At 41.4% G+C, this 19,871-nt stretch overlaps 1 protein-coding gene and 1 long non-coding RNA gene across 5 annotated transcripts in view; one reads left to right on the top strand and one right to left on the bottom strand.

Annotated features, from left to right (window-relative positions):
- Positions 1-16,183, bottom strand: part of N4BP2 (NEDD4 binding protein 2) — a 41,000-nt gene extending 24,817 nt beyond the window's left edge. The window contains exons 1-5 of one of the 4 annotated variants that reach the window (XM_084518409.1): positions 15,867-16,183; positions 9,987-10,101; positions 9,475-9,651; positions 3,260-3,574; positions 727-1,939 (exon numbers count right to left, since the gene is read on the bottom strand). In XM_084518409.1, coding sequence (XP_084374535.1) covers positions 727-1,939; positions 3,260-3,458 — 1,412 coding nt within the window. In that variant the 5' untranslated portion in view covers positions 3,459-3,574; positions 9,475-9,651; positions 9,987-10,101; positions 15,867-16,183. Of the gene's footprint in view, positions 1-726; positions 1,940-3,259; positions 3,575-9,474; positions 9,652-9,986; positions 10,102-13,465; positions 15,092-15,521; positions 15,648-15,866 lie in introns of those variants that run through there. The other 3 variants (XM_084518407.1, XM_084518410.1, XM_084518408.1) reach the window with 3 other exon arrangements.
- On the top strand, positions 15,764-17,878 carry LOC311436347. The gene is made up of 2 exons (XR_014692770.1): positions 15,764-15,890; positions 16,179-17,878. It is a non-coding gene; the product is annotated as an uncharacterized lncRNA (long non-coding RNA).
- The last annotated feature ends 1,993 nt before the right edge of the window (positions 17,879-19,871 follow it).

The raw sequence follows: 19,871 nt of genomic DNA, 5'->3' as shown, positions 1-19,871 counted from the left end.
GGAACATAAGCAGCAAATTCAGGTAAAGGATGAATCATCCTCCAAGCAAAGATGAACTACAACAATTTCCCTCCTTTTGCAAATGCTGTGTATATCTAGGGAAAACAGCTGATAGTTTCCCTACAAGTCTCACTCCAAGAAATCAGAGAAATATTTTTCCATCTTTATCTAGTGACATACATTCATACTGCCAGATAAACATGCAGTTTTAATTGCACCAAGTATGTCAGACGCCAGCCAAAGGACTTTATGTGTAATCTAGGCTTTCGGAGAGTTAGAAAAGATATCACCCTGAGACACTCAACACATACTACTTACACAAATTTTCTCAAAAGAATTCCGACAGTGGGAGGGAAATTTCTACCTATTGTATTTCCAACAATGTTATTGGAAGGAAATACAGGAAATTATTAGGGATTAGACAAACACAGCAGAGCTAAATATTACTGTGATGATTTACTCTGCTGGCGTAACTCTATTCTGGACCTCAGGCCAGTGAGGGACATTCAAACGTACCCCTCCTATTTTTATTTTCACCAGAGATCAATGAGCTGGAAGTGACTCTGTTCTCTCCAATTGTTATAACTCATGATGCTGTACATACAGCAGGACAATTAAGGTTTAATCATAACTATTTAAAAATGTCAGAAAATAGTCTTTGCCTGCACTAAATCCTGTAGACAATTAAGCAACTTCTTTTATAAGCTCACAATATAGATGTTCTACCTTGCCAAATATGATTTTCCTGATCCTGGAACACCTCTGAGAAGAACAAGTACTTGACCTATAAGGTGCATCTTTTTTCTCATCATGTGACAAACAGGTGGTTGCTGTGCTTGCGAGAGGTTCAATTTTGAGTTTCTATCTTGATTTCCCCATACCTTCAGAGAAGGATTGCTATCCCAGGCATTTGAAACCGCTGGAGAAGAAAAAAAAAGTCCTTCTTCCAAATTCCTATAGTCTGAAATAGGCCTCCACTGCCCTGGACTGGCAGCCACAGGAGTTACAAAGCTGTGGTTTCCACTGGAAGGATAAAACGCAGGAGCCAGGAGGTTCCACTGTTGATGAGTTTGACATGACGGCATAGAAAAGTTTGAGTTATAACCCTGCTGAGATTGCTCAAAATCTACAAGTTTTGGTGTTTTGAAACTGGATCTTTCAAGAGATGCCTCTGGAAGAGAAGCGCTCTGGTGGCTGTTACAGGCAGTCATTACCTCTTTGTCCTGTTCCATGCACTTTGAATTAGGATTTTCATTGACAGCTACTCCAAGTTCCAGAGGTCTTTGGGAGGACTCACCAGAAGCAGCAGTTTCACTTTTATGATCTGGAACAGTATTTTGTGCCTGATCAGAATTTCCACATGACATTTCTCCACTTGATTTTTTACAGGCTTCTGAAGCTACATCATGGTGAACTTGCATTTCTGACCAACCAGAATCTTCCAATACTTGTGCAACAGAGTCTGATGCAGCTGGGGAGCTTGTCTGGATGCTCAGTTGGCTCACTGGTGGCTGAGAACAGCAAAGGTTTTCTAAAACCTCATCATTTGTCCCTATTTGCTGTGGGAAATGTAGGACATTGCAACCTGAATCAGATCCTTCCCACTGAGTAAATTCATTAAAGCCATCATGTTCACATACAATTTGGTCATTTGCAGAATTAGGCAATTCATCACTCAAGCTGTATCTCTGAAAGGCATTTTCTATTAAGGAATCCAGTTCTTCAGTCAGCTGCACATCAGGCGATAAGACCTTTTCTTTTTCTTCTTCAGAATTACTGTGTTCTGCAGTACTTCCCCCTGTTCTTTGATTTGCAACAGATCTTTGCTGATTAACAAGAGCTAGTGATGATACTACTGTATCAAAACCTGAGATTTTTGAAGATACTGCTCCTTCGGCATGAGTAGACAGCTCTAGCAGATAATCCATAGCATTTTCTACTGTTGAATAAAGAAAATGAAGTGTGGTCAACCGGAGCAACACAAGCTGATGCGAATGTAGTTTTTTACTTCAGGAAGTATTCATAATAACTAAGACAACCAACGGAAAGTTCACCAATTCATCTATTGACATACCTTTTGCAACTCTCGACCTGTATCTCTTTAGAGGTAAAAGACAGAACTAAAAATAGACATATTGCAAAATAATAACATAATAAGCATTAAAATGACTAAGGAAACAGCGTCTAAAAATGACTGTGTTTAACTGGAAAAAAAGCAAGTAAGTCAGAGCTGGATGTTTAAATGGATCCTTATTTCTAACCTAAATGGTACAAGTGAAACAGTGTGAAATGAACTGAAAGACACTATTGAGAGCTAAAGAGATACAAGTATAAAAATTGCTTTCATTATGGCTAGGCTCAAATGAAAATGTCACAACTAATAGCTTGAAAAATCCAGCATCCACATTGAATCTTTGGAAAGCCACTAAATGGAGCACAGGTTACCTGTGATTAACGTTAACAAAAATGAAAACCTGGCACAAGTAGCATAAAATTAAAACTAAGCCTCTATTTTTCTGAAGTACAATGTAGCAACAAGTCCGTTCAAGTCCAACTCTCTCTGCACACAGAGGTACATCTTATATAAAACCTTCCTTGTCCTTCTATCTTCTCTACTATATGAGAGCAACTTACTGTTACTCATACAAAAAAAAAAAATTCTATTTTTTCAATTTTTAAACTGAAACTAAGTGTGTAAATCTTACTACACAAAAGCATGAATCAATAACTACACCAAATCCACTTTTCAAGGAAAAGTGATCATAGCAACAAATATTAAGTTGACCTATTAAGTTATAAATTCTATACAATTCAGGTAACAAAAACAGCAATAAAAGCAGCCCTTTTAATGGTTAAATTTCACACACATGAAGAATGCCAACCTCTACCTTCTTTGCAAATATTCTTAGAAAAAAAATCAGCTAATCACATCTGACCATATGAACACAGCTTGATTAATATGTTCCAAGCAATAGTTATTCCCTGCCCAAACAACTCAGATGTTGCTGCTTAAACTGTACCCCCATTTTTTAAAGCACACTGGTACTGCAAATTACCAGTCTCAGAGAAACACTGTCAAACGTGGAGAATTGTGCATGCAAAGAGCTATAAAATTTCAAAATATTATGACTCACCTACTCGTTAAAAACTAGACTCACAAATATACTTGCAACACCCACACCAACTTTTTTGGTGTTGCCCTACTTAAGAACTGTCTGTACATGGAACAAAACTGTAACGCCAACTGTATTTTATTTACCTTTAAAATCACATTCAGACAGAACCATATAAACCACACTAGGATCCAAGTCAGAAAACATTTCTGACATGCTGTTGAAGAGCTCTTCCTTATTGACACTGTATGCTGCTTGTGACACTGAGAGGCTTGGGTCCCCTTGAAATACAGCAGTTCCATTCTTCCGAGAGGGACTTCCACCCGTTTTCCTTCTCCGTGGCATTTTGTTTTCCAAAGTCAGCTTGCTTTTTGTTTTGTTCACATGAGGTCAATGGTAACAAACTTAGAAGTCACAAGAAACCTCTCATAACCAGGATGTACACAACAAGAAGAGCAGACCTGGAAAGAAGAGAATCAACAACTTTTAATATGGTCGTGTTTTCGTGCCCCCTGTTAAGAAAGCTAAAAGATAAAAAATACACAAGCGTCCAGAAATGCATTTTCCAGAAGGATGCCTTTCTTCTTAGACACCCTTATTTCGAACTAGATAGCTATCCAGTCTTTGTCTGGAAGACAGGACAAATAAAATTGAGTTTAAAAGAAAAATCCAGAAAAGGGAGGCAATGCAAGGCAGACAGTTCAAAAGGACTCCTCTGCTAACACCTACTGATGACCAGTTAACATTATGGAGAGTTTACATTCTGTTAAAAATTCAGAGCCTTTGCTTCTCTGACAAAACTATTGGAAAACATGGCAGACACTTCCAAATCTTCCACAAGTCCTTCCGAACATGACTATCCTTTTCCACTTTGGGTATTTTAAGAGTAAACAGTTGATTTTCTTCAGTATTCAGACACCAGAAAACAGGCTGCAGAGTTGTCATCTCTGGAGATCTTCAAAACCTGCCTGGGCTGAGCAACCAGCTCTAGGTGACGCTGCCGGAGCAGGTGGGTTGAACCAGATGACGTCCAGAGCTGCCTTCCAACCTCAGCAATTTTGCGTTGCTTTTTTGTTGGTGTTGGTGCTTTTAACTTTTCAAAACATTTTGCAGCTTTATGAGCCATGCAGTGGGAAGAGGCTCCTGTCCTCCTCCCCCACTTCTTCCATGAAACCTTCGAATGTTAAAACATGATGGCATTGATAATAACTGCAATTACTGCACTAATCCTGTGTAGAAGAGGAAAGCAACTCTTAATTGAAATCCAGGCAGAGCATATAGTGTGATCTCAGTTCTTCCTTTATGTCGAATAACATTAAAGCTTTGTTGTGTTCTAGCAAAGCTCAAAACAAACTCATTTATAATGTTTAAAGGGGTTATTCAGTAGAGTGGAAAACGTTGGTAAGGCTGAGAATCTGAAGTAAATTACAGCAAAGAATCACTATTTAGTGATAGCTTCCCTACCAGAGAAGTATTTAAAAGGAGGTAAACTGTTATATAAATTCTTACGACTTGAGAGTGGAAGAAAAACAACTTCAGGATCCCACGAGTCTCTACTGTATGTTTATGGACTTCAGCTAGAAAAAATAAATGGATGTCTGAAACAATGAAGAGGAAGTGTGAAAGGCATGACAATACACACAAAAAGGCAGAGGCAGCATTCCAAAAAATAATGGGGAGATGACCCTGGAAGATGCTAGCTAGCCAGACTGAGCTGGGACAATCGCAGATTGTTTTTTTTCATTATTCTTTTTGATTTCTCTCTCTCTGATTAGCCATCTTTACACTGCTCTTTACTGTCACACACACCAAAAAAAAAAAAAAAAAAATCAAACAAAACGATTAGAAAAGAGTCACGGTTTTCAAACTTGTTTTTCTGTTTGATTCATCCTCCAGCCTGTAAAACAGGCTGAGACCTAACTTCATGCAAGGAGTCAGTGCTAAAAAAAAATGCTCCCCACTAAAACTGGTTCAGTGACAAAGAAAAGTCCCTGCAAGGGAGAAAGCTATTAATGCGCCTCAACATTACTGCACACCAAGAGACTTTAAGCAGAGCACTCCAAGTGTTGTTAATGTTTCATTTCAGCTCCCTTATAATGATCAGTCCTGCTGAAAAACACGGTCTTTAGCTAGGACTTCTAACAACCGATTCCCTTACTTCACTGTAGGATATTGCCTTCCCAACACACAGCCTGCTTAACAGCTGTGTGTCACACTATCTATCAGGATGCCTTACTCTTATGGTCCAACAAAGCCCCACGCTTCAGTCTGCATCGATCTAAATCAGAAAAAAAATGCTTTTGAGAATTAATCACATACTTCCCATCACCTTCACCTGTTGTTCCAACAATAATAATACTTTTTCCCTTTGTCAATACGCTACAAAGGATGCTGTGTTTCATAGGAAGAGACTTTGTTTGCATGAGCTATGAGCATAATCCTTGCATTTACAGTAAACTGCTGGTGCCATGGTCCAGAGATCTCAAAAACCTTTTCAAAGTAATACCACAAATCCTAAATACTATTACAGTGAAATGAGAGAAGGAAAAAAAAAAAAAAAAAAAAAGCTAAAATAAGGTATTATGGACAACATCATGGACAGTATCAGATATTTTGACAGACTCCCCTTCATTTACCACTGTATTTTCAATGTAATTCCTGGACAGATTCCCAGGCAATATCTCCTGTTGATATTACCAAGCATAATAAAAGTCTACAAAAATAGATGACCGCGCACACACAAAGCCCGCTGCGCTCATTACAAAAGGGATGACGCAGCTACACACAACTGGAAGGGAAAATTGTTCACTTGTTTTTAAGAGCATGCCCTGAACTTGTAAAAGGATTTTATCACAGGACTTGTCTTTTCAGATATTCAAGATTCTCTTTTTGAAAGCTAAGAAAGGGGAAACAATTTTGAATAACCCAATAGCCAGACTTGCAGGTCAGCTACATTTGTTGGTTCTGGCTAACATTATAAAACAATTTGTAGCTTGCTGTGAATGGGGGCTTTTTTCCCCAAGATGTAAATGCAGTTGTAATACCAGATTGATTTAGAAGAGCAGGGCTGTGCTGAACACACTGAAAGAGGTTTCCAGACAGTCAACCAGAGGCTGCAATGCACTCGGTGGTTCACTAGGCAGTTCTGGATACCTCCTTCTACACGCAGCCAATTAAAGCAAACAGCTGCTTCATTACAGCACTGATGAAGAACAATACTCCTGTGGCAGTCTCGACTGCACCTTTACAAAAAACAAAACAAAACAAAAACTCACAAGCACGTCCTCAACTCACAGTTCTTCAGAAATACACATCTCCTGACATTAAGGATCTCCTCTCAACGTAATCCAGCTACCAGAACTGTATACAAATCTGCTTCTATGAGAATTACCTTCTTAATTAAGCAATCTTACAAACAAAAGAGAGATTAAGACACCAGCATTCTCTACAAAACAAGATGTGCAAACCCTAGAGAGATGCTGTAGACCTGTCAGGGTGCCTTAATATCATCATCTTTCTAGATGTCCAGAATTTATTTTTAATCACGGATTATGAGCCTCTGATGTTGCCTGTTTCAGTACCTCTACCCCTAAGGAGCTGGGTAGATGCATGAGACATTTTCAAGCACAGATACACGCAGCCAAGGATCAGCAGCCACCAACAGGCAAACCAGTCACTACAAACACAGGCAAGCACCGATGTCATCACCCTAACACAACACACCTTTTCCTTTTGTTTTACAGGTGGAACAACGAAGTGCAGAGCAGTGGCCAACCTTGCACAGCATGGGGATGGACTAAAACATCAAATCTCAATACCAATGTCCAAGTAGCAATGTTCTTTTCCAGGGAAAGGAAAACCAACAGTTTCTTAAACTAGCTTTAAGAACATGTTTGTAATTCTCAGTAAGATGACCACTGTTTCCAGTAAATACCACTATATAGAAGAGGAAAAATATTAATTTTTTTTTCCCCTCTCCATTTTTTTTCCACTCTCATGCTAAAATTGATGAACTAAGTATTAAAGTCTTAGGAAAATACCTAAGAAAATTCTTCCACAAAGCACAGAGTGAATTGAAATCACTGCAACCACAGCACAGGGAATTCCCTTGCAGACATGTTCCACGAGGTTCCATTTTATTTTCATTAATGCAATCATCCCTAGAAAAAAATAACCCAAACTATCAGAAACATAACAGTCATCTGGGCCAGACTCCTCATATTGGGAAGGAGGGGGGATGACATGTTTTCAACATACTGTTTTTAACTCTAGTAGGCATTAGAAGAGATTAAATAAACAAAGAGCTAAGTTAAACTAATACCAGAACAGCCTTCCTGATATAAAATGAAAATAGGAAAGAGAAGTTACTTCATGAAAGACAATTGACTATGAAATGTTTTAAGTTTTTTTCCATAATCATGGCCTCGAGGCCTCCCAGCCTTGTGGTTGCTCCTGCAGAAAGCAGCAATCCAGGAGGACAAAGCAGCTGGCTATTGCAGGGAAGACACCTGCCTTCCTGCATTGTCAGTACTTTGTTTACAACATCAGGCCAAGTCCAAAACTTAAAATCTTACAGGGACTGCTTGCAGCACAAAATGATCATCAGTGCATTTTAAATAAATGTCAATATCAGCATGCTTAGGGATTTAGCCCAAACTGGCTCAAATAAAGACATTTAAACTCTAGAGCATGAAAGCTTATTAGCACTTTTAGTTTCACATATTAACACATGGGATTTTATCTGCTATGCTAGACACTAAGATTTGTTTCCTGCATTAAAGGTAAATTCCAGCTAAATGGCAACAAAGATATCTGGGAATCACAACATTTAAGTCATTGAAGTCCTTTCCTACAATGCAGCTGAGTGAACAACCTGTAGAACGACTAAGAAAATAGAAACAGTGCTTATACTGAAAATTTTAGAGGTAGATTCGTCATAAGCAGACACTTTAGGGTGAAATCCAAGTTCCAGCACAGGTAAAGCAAATGGTAACTTCACTTTAAGTTTTCCTTCAAAGATTCAAAATATACTCTCTCTTATGACTCAATCCAAAGAACTCAAAACCCTTAAAACCAGCCAAAGAAAAATCTAAGCGGAAAAAAGTCCCCAAGACCCTTCACAAACAAATATTATTTAAAAAAAAGAAAAAGGTAAGGTAAGATTTCATTTACGCTAGGAAATAAGTGCTAATATAGACTTGTCCTACAGAAGCTATCAGATTGCTAAGGCTACAAATGCATTTTCTGAAGTAAGCTAAAAGATACAAGTAATTTTTACACTGAAGCTACGTTAAATTTGTTCAGCTAAAGCTCATTTGAATTCCACGGCAAAAGCTAGCAGTTCTTAGAAAGCAGAGGGGAATTTCTATGTACTGTTGAAGAACAGTATTTTTATAAAATCAAACAAAAGCTATTACAAAACAGTATCAAGCAGCATCTGACTAAAAGTTATGAGAAAGCAAGAGAAGTCTAAGGCTTGAGACTTGCATTACTGTCTAGTTTTCAGTGTAATGTGAAAGTAAATATACAATTGCTGAGTAAAGGTCTGAAGGAGGCCTGAGATTTCTCATACTTCTTTTATACCTGGATGTCTTCTTAGAAACCATGCACTGTGGCTTGCATTTTCAAGATGTGCCCAAATTCTTCAGAACATCAGACTGACTGCAAGTCATATTATACGTATAATCTCAAGTATAGGAAGTGAAGGAAAAAGGTAGTATTCAACAACCGACAGAAGATGCACAGTGAAGGAAGAAATATACTAAACTATTTTAAGTCAGTTAGACAGTGGATACCAAGTTATTTGCAAAGCTCCTTAAATCAGAGATACTGCACTGAGAAACAATCAGCAGTAAATGTAATTTTTCAAAGTCATTACAAGAATTTGTTTTGGAAGCAGATACACCAGAAAAATATTCTAACTACTGCTCAAAATTTACCAAAATAATTCAGCGGCATGGCTTCTGGTTTGACTGAGATCAAGTTCAAATGACAAATAAGCTATCAATATTACTTCTCTGCCTTTTTTTAAGGCCAAAGGAAACCTCCTACCTTGACACAAGGCAACTTTCAGCCAAAATGACCAAACCCGCCCATTTGTGAATGTTTTGAAAACATACACAAATTTAAAATTTCTCTGATCACTTTAAGGAAGTTAACTCAACACACATAAACAAAGGTTGGTTTTGTTTTCTTATTTCCCCACAAAAATTTAAATTTCAAACTGCATAGAATATTTATCATGCAACGTTCATTTGAATCTTCTGGCTTTGAAAAACGCACACAGGTACTGACATTCTTAAGAATGAAAAAAAAAAAAAAAACTAAATTCGAATCAAATTATAATGCCATAAAAACTTACATTTTCAGCTTCACCGAGTTGCCCCGCAGTGGGTCCCTTCTCATCTTTCCAAAACCACCACTGGTTTCATATTTAATAAAGATTCGGAGTTTTTAAAAAAATATAATAAACTCTTCTGTCAGGAAACCATACTGTCAAATGTACAAATTAGGCATCAGTAGAAGTGGGTGCTCCCTCCTGACAAAGGAATCGTCAGAATACAAATTAAAATTGGTATTTTGCTCACAGAGCATGCACCTTTAAGCAGTTTTAACAATGAGCAATACTTTTTTTTTTTTTTTTTTAATAGATTAAGTATGCCTAGAATTTTACTGGTAAAGTACACAGCATGACAAGTTGAAATATAAGTTGAAATGACAACATGACAAGTTGAAATATAAGTTTTGCCAAGGACAGAAACACCTACTAATTTCAGTTACTAATTTCTTACCCTAACAAAGCTGACTTACATCAGTTAAGGAAATAACATAATGACAGCAGAATGAATTTGGAATAAAAGTAAGTTTCCTTACTTGTCATTCCATTTGGTTCTTCACAATAGTTCTTAACCATCTTGAAAGTGTTTATATATCCATGCTGGTCAAGAAAAGCTTTGTTCCATCACGTGGGGAATTAGGCAACATAAACCTAGTACAACAAAAACAGAATACACTGCTTTTAGATACACTGTTAATTTGCAACGCTCCACCAATGCTAGGTGCTCGTCAAAGCACCTAAAACCTCCTAAAGCACTGGGTCCACACTGAAGATGTTAGGTTTATTCAAAGCCTGACTTAATTCCAGTGTACAAATTAGCCTAGGGCACCTAACAGCAGCCAGGTTTTCCAACCAAACAAAAATCAATTAAAACGAAAAGAAAAAAGAAAAGAAAAAAAAAAAAAAAAAAGAGGATACTTAGCTAAACTACTGATAGAAATTTAAACAAATACTCTGTCGTGCTCCTAATACAATGGGTGGATGGCTCAGTGACTTTGTAGGAGTCTTTTTAAGAGACTGGGAAACTCAACTCAGCTCCCATTTTGCATTTAACCACACTCCAGTGCTCCAAAGCGTTAAGAACTGTCATCAAAACATACACAACACTTCACCTAAGCAACACCTTGACCTTTTTCATCCTTTTGATCCAAATTTACAAAACAAACGGCAGGCTGGAGGCAGAAGACACTATTCACCCCACTCTCCAACACCTGGCTTCACCCAATTTGCACTAAACTACAAAAGCCACTCCAGGAAGGACTGAAAAACTGTTCAGCAATTTTACAGAACATTGCGGCTCTCATTGAAGAGAAATTCAGTCTAGAAAGGTAACAGAAAGGCCAAAATGTACCTGATGGCAATGCAACACTACGTTGTTTCCATTACTCACATTTCCGCTTTCTCTATCGGGTCACACTAATAAATGCACTAAAATGCAAAGGTTATTAAGGTTACTTCCAGATTTGTTCTCTTGCGTTTTCTATATTCTTAAGTCTCATTAATGGAGCAAAACAAGTATTTAAGTACAAGCACAAGACAAAAAAAAGTAGCTAATCAAATCAAACCCAACCACTGTACTCTCTAATTCAGTCTATACAACACCAAACTTTTCATTTCAGACAAAGTTCAGTCCCCTGTTGAAAAACAAGGTAGAAAAGGGATGAAGAAAAGGAAATGCCTGCCAGCTGATTTTTCTCAATAAGCCCAGGAGTAGCAAAGGAGATGGTTTGTAAGCCTCCTGCATTCCTTCATTTCTGACAGCAGCCAGTAACAGAACAGGACTCTCCAACACTTCGTTATTTAACGTCAAAATCTATACCCAGCTAGAGACCAAAGTGCTTTTAAAAACACTTAAAACTATCTTTTCTGCTCTCTTGCTTTTCCCACACAGCGTAATTTTCACCACGTGTTCAGAGGGCTTTATCTACTTCAGGTTTTAACTAAGGTCCTCCTTTTCTCAGAAAATTCAGCCCAAGTGCAAGACACTGCCTCGTAAGTCTTCACACGAGCTGCTCTGCTGGGGCGTCTTCTCTGCTCCTGTGATTTTTGAGCCTTGCACGTGGCCTGCACCACAGACAGGTTCTTCTCAGAAGCTGCATCTTGCTCCGAGTAAGAAACAAAAGTGCTCAACAGGCAATAGAAGCTGTCCAACACCACATCATGCTGCGTCCTTTGAAGCTGGAAAGCTGCTGTTGCCAGAGGCCCACCGAAAGGTGAGCACAAAGGCCAGCTGGGCACAGCAGGATGAGGAGACATGGGACAGGCCCAGCCACCGGCGTGTCTTCCAGCAGCACATCTGCTTGTTAAGAACAACAGTCTTTATACACCTCTTTCACTGGTATTTCCCCTGCTGTCAGGGATTTCTTTAGATGAAACCAGATTTCTGAGACCTGGCCAACAATAAGCATTATTTTAGTACTTGGAGAACCAGCGAAAGGGCAGCAGCAAGGGTAAGGACCGGTTCCATCAGGATGAGATGGTGTTGGAAACAAGAAGTACTGCTGAAGATCACAGGTGCTGCTTATTATTGGTGTACACATGCAGGTGGCCTTACGGAGGAATGGAAAGCAGAACATTTAAAGCATACTTATTTAGAGTTTTCTGTGCTGGCAGCAATCAGAACTGGCAACAAATGCAAATGCCACTTCCCCAAATTTTGACTTGCTTTAGCTATTGATGCAAATGAAGATGGGTTTAATTAGTATTTCTAGTTGCTGCTGGAAAAAGGAAGCAGCTAACAGAGATTCAGATTCCAGAGCACAGGTCTCCAGGCCTATGCAGGCACCTAACAGGGTTTCCACAACGTCACCAGCTCCTGGTGCTTCCACATACAAAGACTTCTCAGCTCCACAGCTTTCCCTTCCATCTACTACACAGAAAAAGTCATCACTAGTACCATCCAATCAATTCCCTGCAACATATTCTCTTGCTACCCGAAGGTCCACTTAAGTCCTTCAAGTCTCTGTGGCAGTCAGTGCTGCACTCTGCTGATCCCCCAGTGCCACAGCTGAGTAAGGGATACATACAGTTTCCATTGGATACATACATTCCAGTTCTGCAACTCCAAATGAAGGTTTGTTGCACACTGGGATAAAACAGAAGCACAAGAAGTCTTTGGACTTCAGAAACAAAGATACATTCAGGTTTGAAGAAAGCATTTACAAGAACAGGGCACAGATGAGACCATGACTGCTGGAGCCTCAGGGCACAGGGTGTGCTGGAACATCAGCCAGATTTATCACCCAAGTGTTATCTAGTAACCAGTAGCCTCACAAAATAGAGTCCACAACTAGAAGCTGAATAGGGATGTTGGAGAAAAGCGCAGAACAGTTTATGAAATCTGATGGTGGCCCACGTACGACAGCAACGTGAGTACCACTTCAGAGTAACTTCCCAAACAACACATCCCACAGTGACCTGTAGCACACTTCACAGCGATTCAAGGTGCACAATGAGATCACAGCTTAAAAAAAAAAAAAAGAAAGCAAGAAGCCAAACCACATTAAGAAAGCAAGATAGGGATGAGAACAGCTTATTCACAAAGACATCCTAAACATTTTCTAGGCAAGAAGAAATCCAGCCCATCAGGTCCTAAGCTGGAAACTACATTACACAGCTCCATCAGTACAATTACACCTTCTTCATATGTTCTAGTGTACTTCTATTTCTGGAGGGAGCCACCAGGCCAGCTGAACACAGCACATGCACAGCCATTATGCAGCTATTAGAAAGATAAAGACTATTTTCAGCTTAATGTAAACCCACAGATACATGACCTCATCCAGGTACATCAACAGCCTCCAAACTACTGTCACTACTGGAAGCTTACAGCCTCCCAACGAGTGTCACTACTCCCTTGGCAGAGACCTAAACCTATGATTTACCTTCAGAAAGTAGTTCACAAGTTCACCTTATATGACTGAAAAACGTCAGCCAATTCAATTTAAATAGTGGGTTGAGCTAACACAGACCATTTTTGAGACAGAACACAGATCAGTTACATAAATCAACCTACCAGTAGATCAAATGCCCAGCAGAGTCATGAGAAGAAGCAGCTAGCAAACTTAGCTTCTTCCACAAGCACAGCTGGATTTAGGAGAAAATATCAGTGTATGGCCGTATTTAATTAAGGGAGGTAGTGTCACTGAAGACTAATTAACACCCTACCGACATTTTTATAGTAGCAGAGCCTCTGTAGTAAAGAGGATGGCAGCAACTTCCTAAAACCCAAGAATAATTGAGCATAGAACACTCAAGAAAATGAAAAACCCAAGAATTAGTTAGTTCAGCAACTTTTACCAGCACTAAATTCATGCACAGATAAACTTTTTTTTAAAATACTAAGACTGATTATTTCAGCCATTTAGCTACAGATCAGCACGCGGGGAGGAGTCAAAGATGACAGACCATGAAAGGCCAACCCCCCCCCTAAGTTCCTATTAATGTATTTACTCACAAAGAAAAGCAACAAGAGTGCCTTTTGTAAAACTGACAGGATCACAGCTAAGGACTCGCCTACACCATGAAACAAAACAGCTGCAAACAAGCCATGGATGTTCCCCAACACCATGCCTAGGCTAACATTTTTGTCATGTACTACTGCACTTTCACATCTATAACACCAAGAATCTCACTTCCCTCCTACATCAGCGCCTTCCCCAGCTGAAAACCTGCAACATCAAAACAGAGAAAGACTCCTTTAAAAATTAAAACTAGTATGGAGAAAGCCACAAAAAAACAGACCTAAATGTCACAGTTTATTAAGTAAATAAGAACACACGACAGGAAAAAAGCCTATAAGGAAGAAATTAAAGGATTTTTCAGATGTGCTTTGATGCTGGCTCATCACGTGGGTCCAGTCAACAACACGAAGAATTACTGCAACTTGAAAGGGCTGCAAACACATGACCCACACCAGCCCTGCCCTAATGGTGACTGTACCCCATGAATCAGGGCTAGACCTGTTATTACAATTGTATACCACGCTTGTTGTTTTTTTTTCTGCCCTTTTGCAATTTGCTTCAGGTTTACATCCTGACCTCAGGCTCCCCAGTCACATCCTATGACAAAGTACCTTCAGTTTTTATTTGAGCAAACGGTGAAATGGACGAAGGGATGGAAATCTCCAAAAACTTTTGGAGGGCTGGAGCTTAAGCTCCATATGAATTATTCTCATCTTTTAACCGCATAGCCCTACTGAAAGCTTCATTAAACTTGAGGTGGGTGCTCAACTTCGGCAGGAGTTTGTGTCAAAGCGTTTTAAGCACCTCTTGGAGTCAAACTGTTCTGAGTCGTTTAGAACAGAACTTTTAAAAGTAACGTGCAGAAAAACAGTATTTTTTTTTCTGTCCTTTTAACCCGGGCTGCTCTGAATTCCCAGTGACCTTACGGCACTTGGTGCGAAGTGCAGACAACGTCCAAAAAGCACCTGGGCACACCGCGCTACACGGGACGTGTATTTAATAAGCGCACAATAAACGTAGCCTGGCAGTTTCCAAGCGTTCAGCACAAGCAGTCCTTCCAAACCCTAAAAACCTTCTGCTTTCCTTTTGCACGGGGGGGGATTTAACTCATTTAACTCGCCGGGCTCTGCATTTCGGTGCTGCTTTATGGCCTACGCTGCACGGCACGGGGGGATCCCCTTCCTCCAGCGGCCGGGGCGGCCCCTGCCCTGCCCTTCCCCGTCTCGGTGTCTCCCCGCGGGGGGCCGGCGGCGCTCGGAGCCCCCGGGGCAGCAGCCGCATCCCGCAGGCGGAGCCGCCGCCATTACCGCTCCCCGGGGCTCTCGCTCCGGGCACCCGGCCCCTTCCCCTTCCTCCCCGGCAGCGCCGAGCCGCGGCCAGCGGGCGGCTCCCACCTCCTCCTCCTCCTCCCTCCCTGCCTGCCTCCCTCCCGGTCCCGGCCACCCGGAGCCGGGCCCCCCGCGGCAGCCTCCCCGCTCCCGAAATGGCGGCCGAGCAGCGGCGGCGGCGGGGAGCAGCGCAGCCCCGCGCCCTATCGGCGGCAGGGGGAGGGCGCGGCTCCTCCCCGGCCCCGCCGCTCGGCGCCGGACCCCGGCGGCCCCCGGTTACCTCCCGCCGCTCGGCTCCCCGGCTCCGGCCGGCCGCTGGGGCTGCGGGGCTGCTCGGCGGCGGCGGAGGCAGGGGGAGAGCCGGGGAGGCTCCGGCGGAGCGTGCGGCGCGGGGCCACAGTGCCGCTCTCCGACCGGCCGGGGAAGGGCAGCCGGGAGGAGGCTCCGCGCCGCCCTCCCGCTCCCTCTCCCTCTCCCTCTCCCCCCCGGCCGGCCCTGCCTCCTGCCGGCATCAGGGCTCGTCCTGCTCGTAGCCCTGTCACGGCTGTCCCGTGCCCCGCCGCTATGGCCAAACTCACCAAAAACCCTCCCGACAGAGGGCACGGCACCGCCCAGGCCGGCTTACCGAGAGCCGTCGGAGTCTGAAGAGGTTGAGGAGGGTTAAATCTATGAGGCGTGTAGTGACAGGCGCCCAATTTCTGATTAAAAAGAAAGCGAATGTTTAGCTGCTGATGCCCGGTTTCACTACGCAGTTCCTAAGGCCGCAGCCTGGCAGGAGGGAGGGGTTCCGCAGGCTGATGAATGGTGTCAAGAAGTTTTTTTTTTTGAGGAAATGGGGGAATCTGGTGGGATCTGGCGTCTGTGACTGCAGTGGAGGAGGGTCTGAGCTGTGGGAGAAGTAGAAGAGAAACTGATGAGAGGTTTTCGTTACCTGCAGCAAGCAAAGGATGTTTGGAGGAGATGGACGATGGAAGATTATGGAAAGCTGATAAGGAGAGACGTGCTTCTGGCGGACTGATGGTGAGGAGCACCGCTTACACTGGAACCGCCGTGAGGAGAGCCAAGCACCCGAGCTGGAATTTTGGGTGCATCAACAAAAGGGACGAAGCTCTTTAGAGAAACTCAAGAGGTTCTACTGGGAAACTTTTCTGTGATTTTTTACGAGTTTGATGATCTAAGAAATGTGAGGTTCAACAAACAGCCGTTAAGATACAATGGGGAAATCGCTGGTGGAGTTTACCTGCTACTGATTGCTAAGAAGGGCGCTCCATTACAGGCCTCAGGCTTCCTGCCTCCCCTCCATACCAGGAGGGGCTCGGCTCCTCCCTGCCCTTTCACTCGGTGCCAAGCCGGGGACAGGTGTTCCTCACGCCCCCCTTTGTCCCTTCCCCACACCTCTTTGTCTCGAGATGCCCCCCACCACCACCCGCATTCAGCTTCTGCCCCCCGTGGCACAATGCCGCCGGGGGAAGCGAGCTGGGGGGGTCCCGCTGTGATTCCCCCAGTGCCCAGGAGCAAGGATTGCTCTCTTCTGAAAGGCGAGACCCATTTCTTCCCGGAGGCAGTAAAGCCGTCTCCCAGCCCACAGATCACTTGCATTGTGATTCAGCCAATTCAGGGAAGAAGGTGGCATCCCCAAGCCCTGTTTGTCCTTTTGCCTTCAAAGAGAGGAACAAGAGGCGGTCTTTAGCAGACTACTTAGGCTAAAGCGCTACTTACGAGCCCCAAATCTCACACGGCTCTCAAGAAAGCCCAAGGGGAGTCATGGCCAGTTTTGTCCCTCGGTCACTCGTGCTGCTCCGGCGGCTTCCCTTGGGGCCGGAGGTTGTTTCCCCCTGCCATTACAGCTGTAACTTTACTGTCCATAAAGAAAAAGCAGGCACAAAATTAAGAGAGAGTTTCCCTCTCTTCAAGCTCTTTATTGACACGAATTGCTAAAACATTCCTCACAAAGATGAAATAATTATGTATGGGTAGCTCACTGTGGTTTTCTTGTGAAATCCGCACAAGGGTGCTCAGAGGATCTTCTCTACTGCGTGTGGGGATCACAGCCCCCAGGTGCCATCTGTTTGATAGCACAGCGACTGAAAAGCAAATTAATATTTTGTACGTAGGCTCATATATATTTTGCAATACAAGTAATGTTTAAAATTGAGAAGAGTATTCAAAACATTTAATGTTTGGGGGATTAGATTGATTTAAGCATTGCTAATTTGCCTGTCAACTTTGCTGTTCCAGTGCTTATCTCCTAGTTATATGGTGTGCGATATTTAAATAAATAAGGACAAACATTTACATTTCTAATACAATACGTATATGCATTCATCCGCAGGATGTCCTGTTAAGTTTCAAAAAAGCAGTCACTTGCCACGACTCACAGAACGAAAATTAAAAGTTATTCAATACCCCGATATTGTAAATGTCCCAAAATACGAAGGAAAACCATCGATCAGTGTTTGTGTGTGTGTGTGTGTCAGTTGTCAAGTGATGATTTCATGCATGTACAAGGAACAGTTTCCTAACTTCATTTGTTCAGTGACTGGACGAGTATCAGAAACAAAATCTTTTCGCTTTTAAGGGTGTGATGCTGGTAAACTGTTAATCATACGTTTGGAAAAATAGGTCATGTAAATTCCAGTCTAATGACTGTGCTTTTTATTTTTAAGGTTGCCAAAAAGAGGAAGAGAAGGGGTTTTGGTATGCTCGAGCCTGATAGCCTCCATGAAACTGCCTTGCTCGTGGGGTGTTGCTGCTGGCACTTGATGCATGAAACTATGTTGTTCTTTGCCAGTTGTACATATTACAGTATTTGACACCATGAAAATGCCAGACTAATTTGGGTACTGGCAGATTTCTCACTACCACAGTTAACAGTTTAAACAGGAGGTGGTTTGGTATCTAGATAATTATACTCACTGTAATAGAACTTCTTTCAACTATCTCTGTGCCTTTCTTTGAGTTTTCACACAACTGTTTTTCAAACTTAACGCAGTAATCACTTATTATCCGCTATTGTTTTTCCCATTCCTTTGTCTACCCTTATGTCTACAGTTGGCTTGTTTTTACTTGGAAAGGCTTGAACATACAGCGTGTAATCTGTGCTGTTTGGCACAAGTGTTTAGTCTGGTCTTCACTGGATGCTTTAACAACAGATTTTCCATTTCAGTTTCTACGGTGCTGCCTTCTCCAAGTGAAAATACTGCACTGTGTTCTTGCTTATGTTATAACTCACATTAAAATATTATTACTACCCAATTTGGGCCCTAAAAACAAGAAAATGTCAGTCCCTTTTAAAGTTTCTGGTTATATACAGCCTATGACTACTCAGCAAATTGTCACTCCCTTCCATCTATGGTCAAATTGCCTTTGAGGGTATATAGTTAAAAGTGATTAGATTAGATTTTGGTTTGCATGGACAATTTGCAGCTAGACTTTAGGTTTGAGTAACATTCTTATGTGGTAAGTAAAACATGTCTAACTCTGTCAGCATTAAAGATTTTAATTTTTACTTACAGTAACATTAAATACACAATAATAAGTACTGCAGGGAAACACCTGAGAACTCAGGGTGCGTAAAAATTCATGTGTGCCCACAGTATATATAAAACATCTTTCCAGAAACTTACAGCATAATTTTCATCATTATTTAGATAGATAGATAGATAGATAGATAGATAGATAGATAGATAGATAGATAGGGCTATTAATATGTATGAACAGAGCCCCAAATTATGGTGTTATTCCCACCCTTGAGAAAGCAGAGATGAAAAAAATCTCGTATCTAGTTCCCAGAGTAAATATTTATGTAAAAATTGTTTCGGTCCCTCCATGCTACAAACTGCCCTCTTCCTAAGAATCCTTCCATATTCTGTTGCCACCTTTAGGTTTCATTTACACTGGGGAGAAAAAAAGGTATTAGCTTATCCTTTTTCTCTTTCCCAATAGATTTAACTTAATGCTGATTTAAAGATGTTTAACTTGGCCTTGGCTTCTTGGACTGTCTGTGTCTCCAGTTAGTATTACTTTGTCCATGATCTTGGAGTTTGCGTTCCTACAAGAAATAACTCTTCCCTCAGCCAAAATTTGATTTCTCAAGTAGAAATTTAATTCTCCAAGTAAAATTTAAAAAGAGAGAGAGAGAATGTGGAGAGAGAGAAGCTTTATATAAATAAATGTTTGCAGAATAAGTCACACAGCTGTCTCTTCTCCTCCAGCCCTCTCCAGATTTATATCAAATGCATAGTGAATTACAGTGTTTTATCTCCATAAAGGGACTCCACATCTTACTTCTGTACTTGAAGTACCCTGATCCTCTATTCCATACAGCTAATGGCTCCTTAGTTAACCATAGAAATTAACTGTTCAGTTAGAATCACTGCAGTAATGTTAATTTATTCACATATACGTTTGTTTCATTCCAAATAACACGTTTTTCTGCACCTATATTGAAACAATGCATTCATTCCTTTTATACAGGGTCCTATTTCAGCATTATTTTAAGTGAGGAAAAATTACTATTTAGAAGCAGCAAAAAAATAGATTGTGGGGCAATGTTTGCCCCACTGAAGACAACAGCAAAAATTCAGCTGGCTTCAATAAGATCAAGATTTTAGGTGAGCAGGTCAGACTA

The sequence above is a fragment of the Aythya ferina genome, assembly GCF_964211825.1.
Source record: "Aythya ferina genome assembly, chromosome: 4".
In the NCBI taxonomy this organism is placed as follows: Eukaryota; Metazoa; Chordata; class Aves; order Anseriformes; family Anatidae; genus Aythya; species Aythya ferina.
The sequence above is the reverse complement of the archived record's forward strand: the minus strand, read 5'-3'. Positions and strand labels throughout refer to the sequence as shown.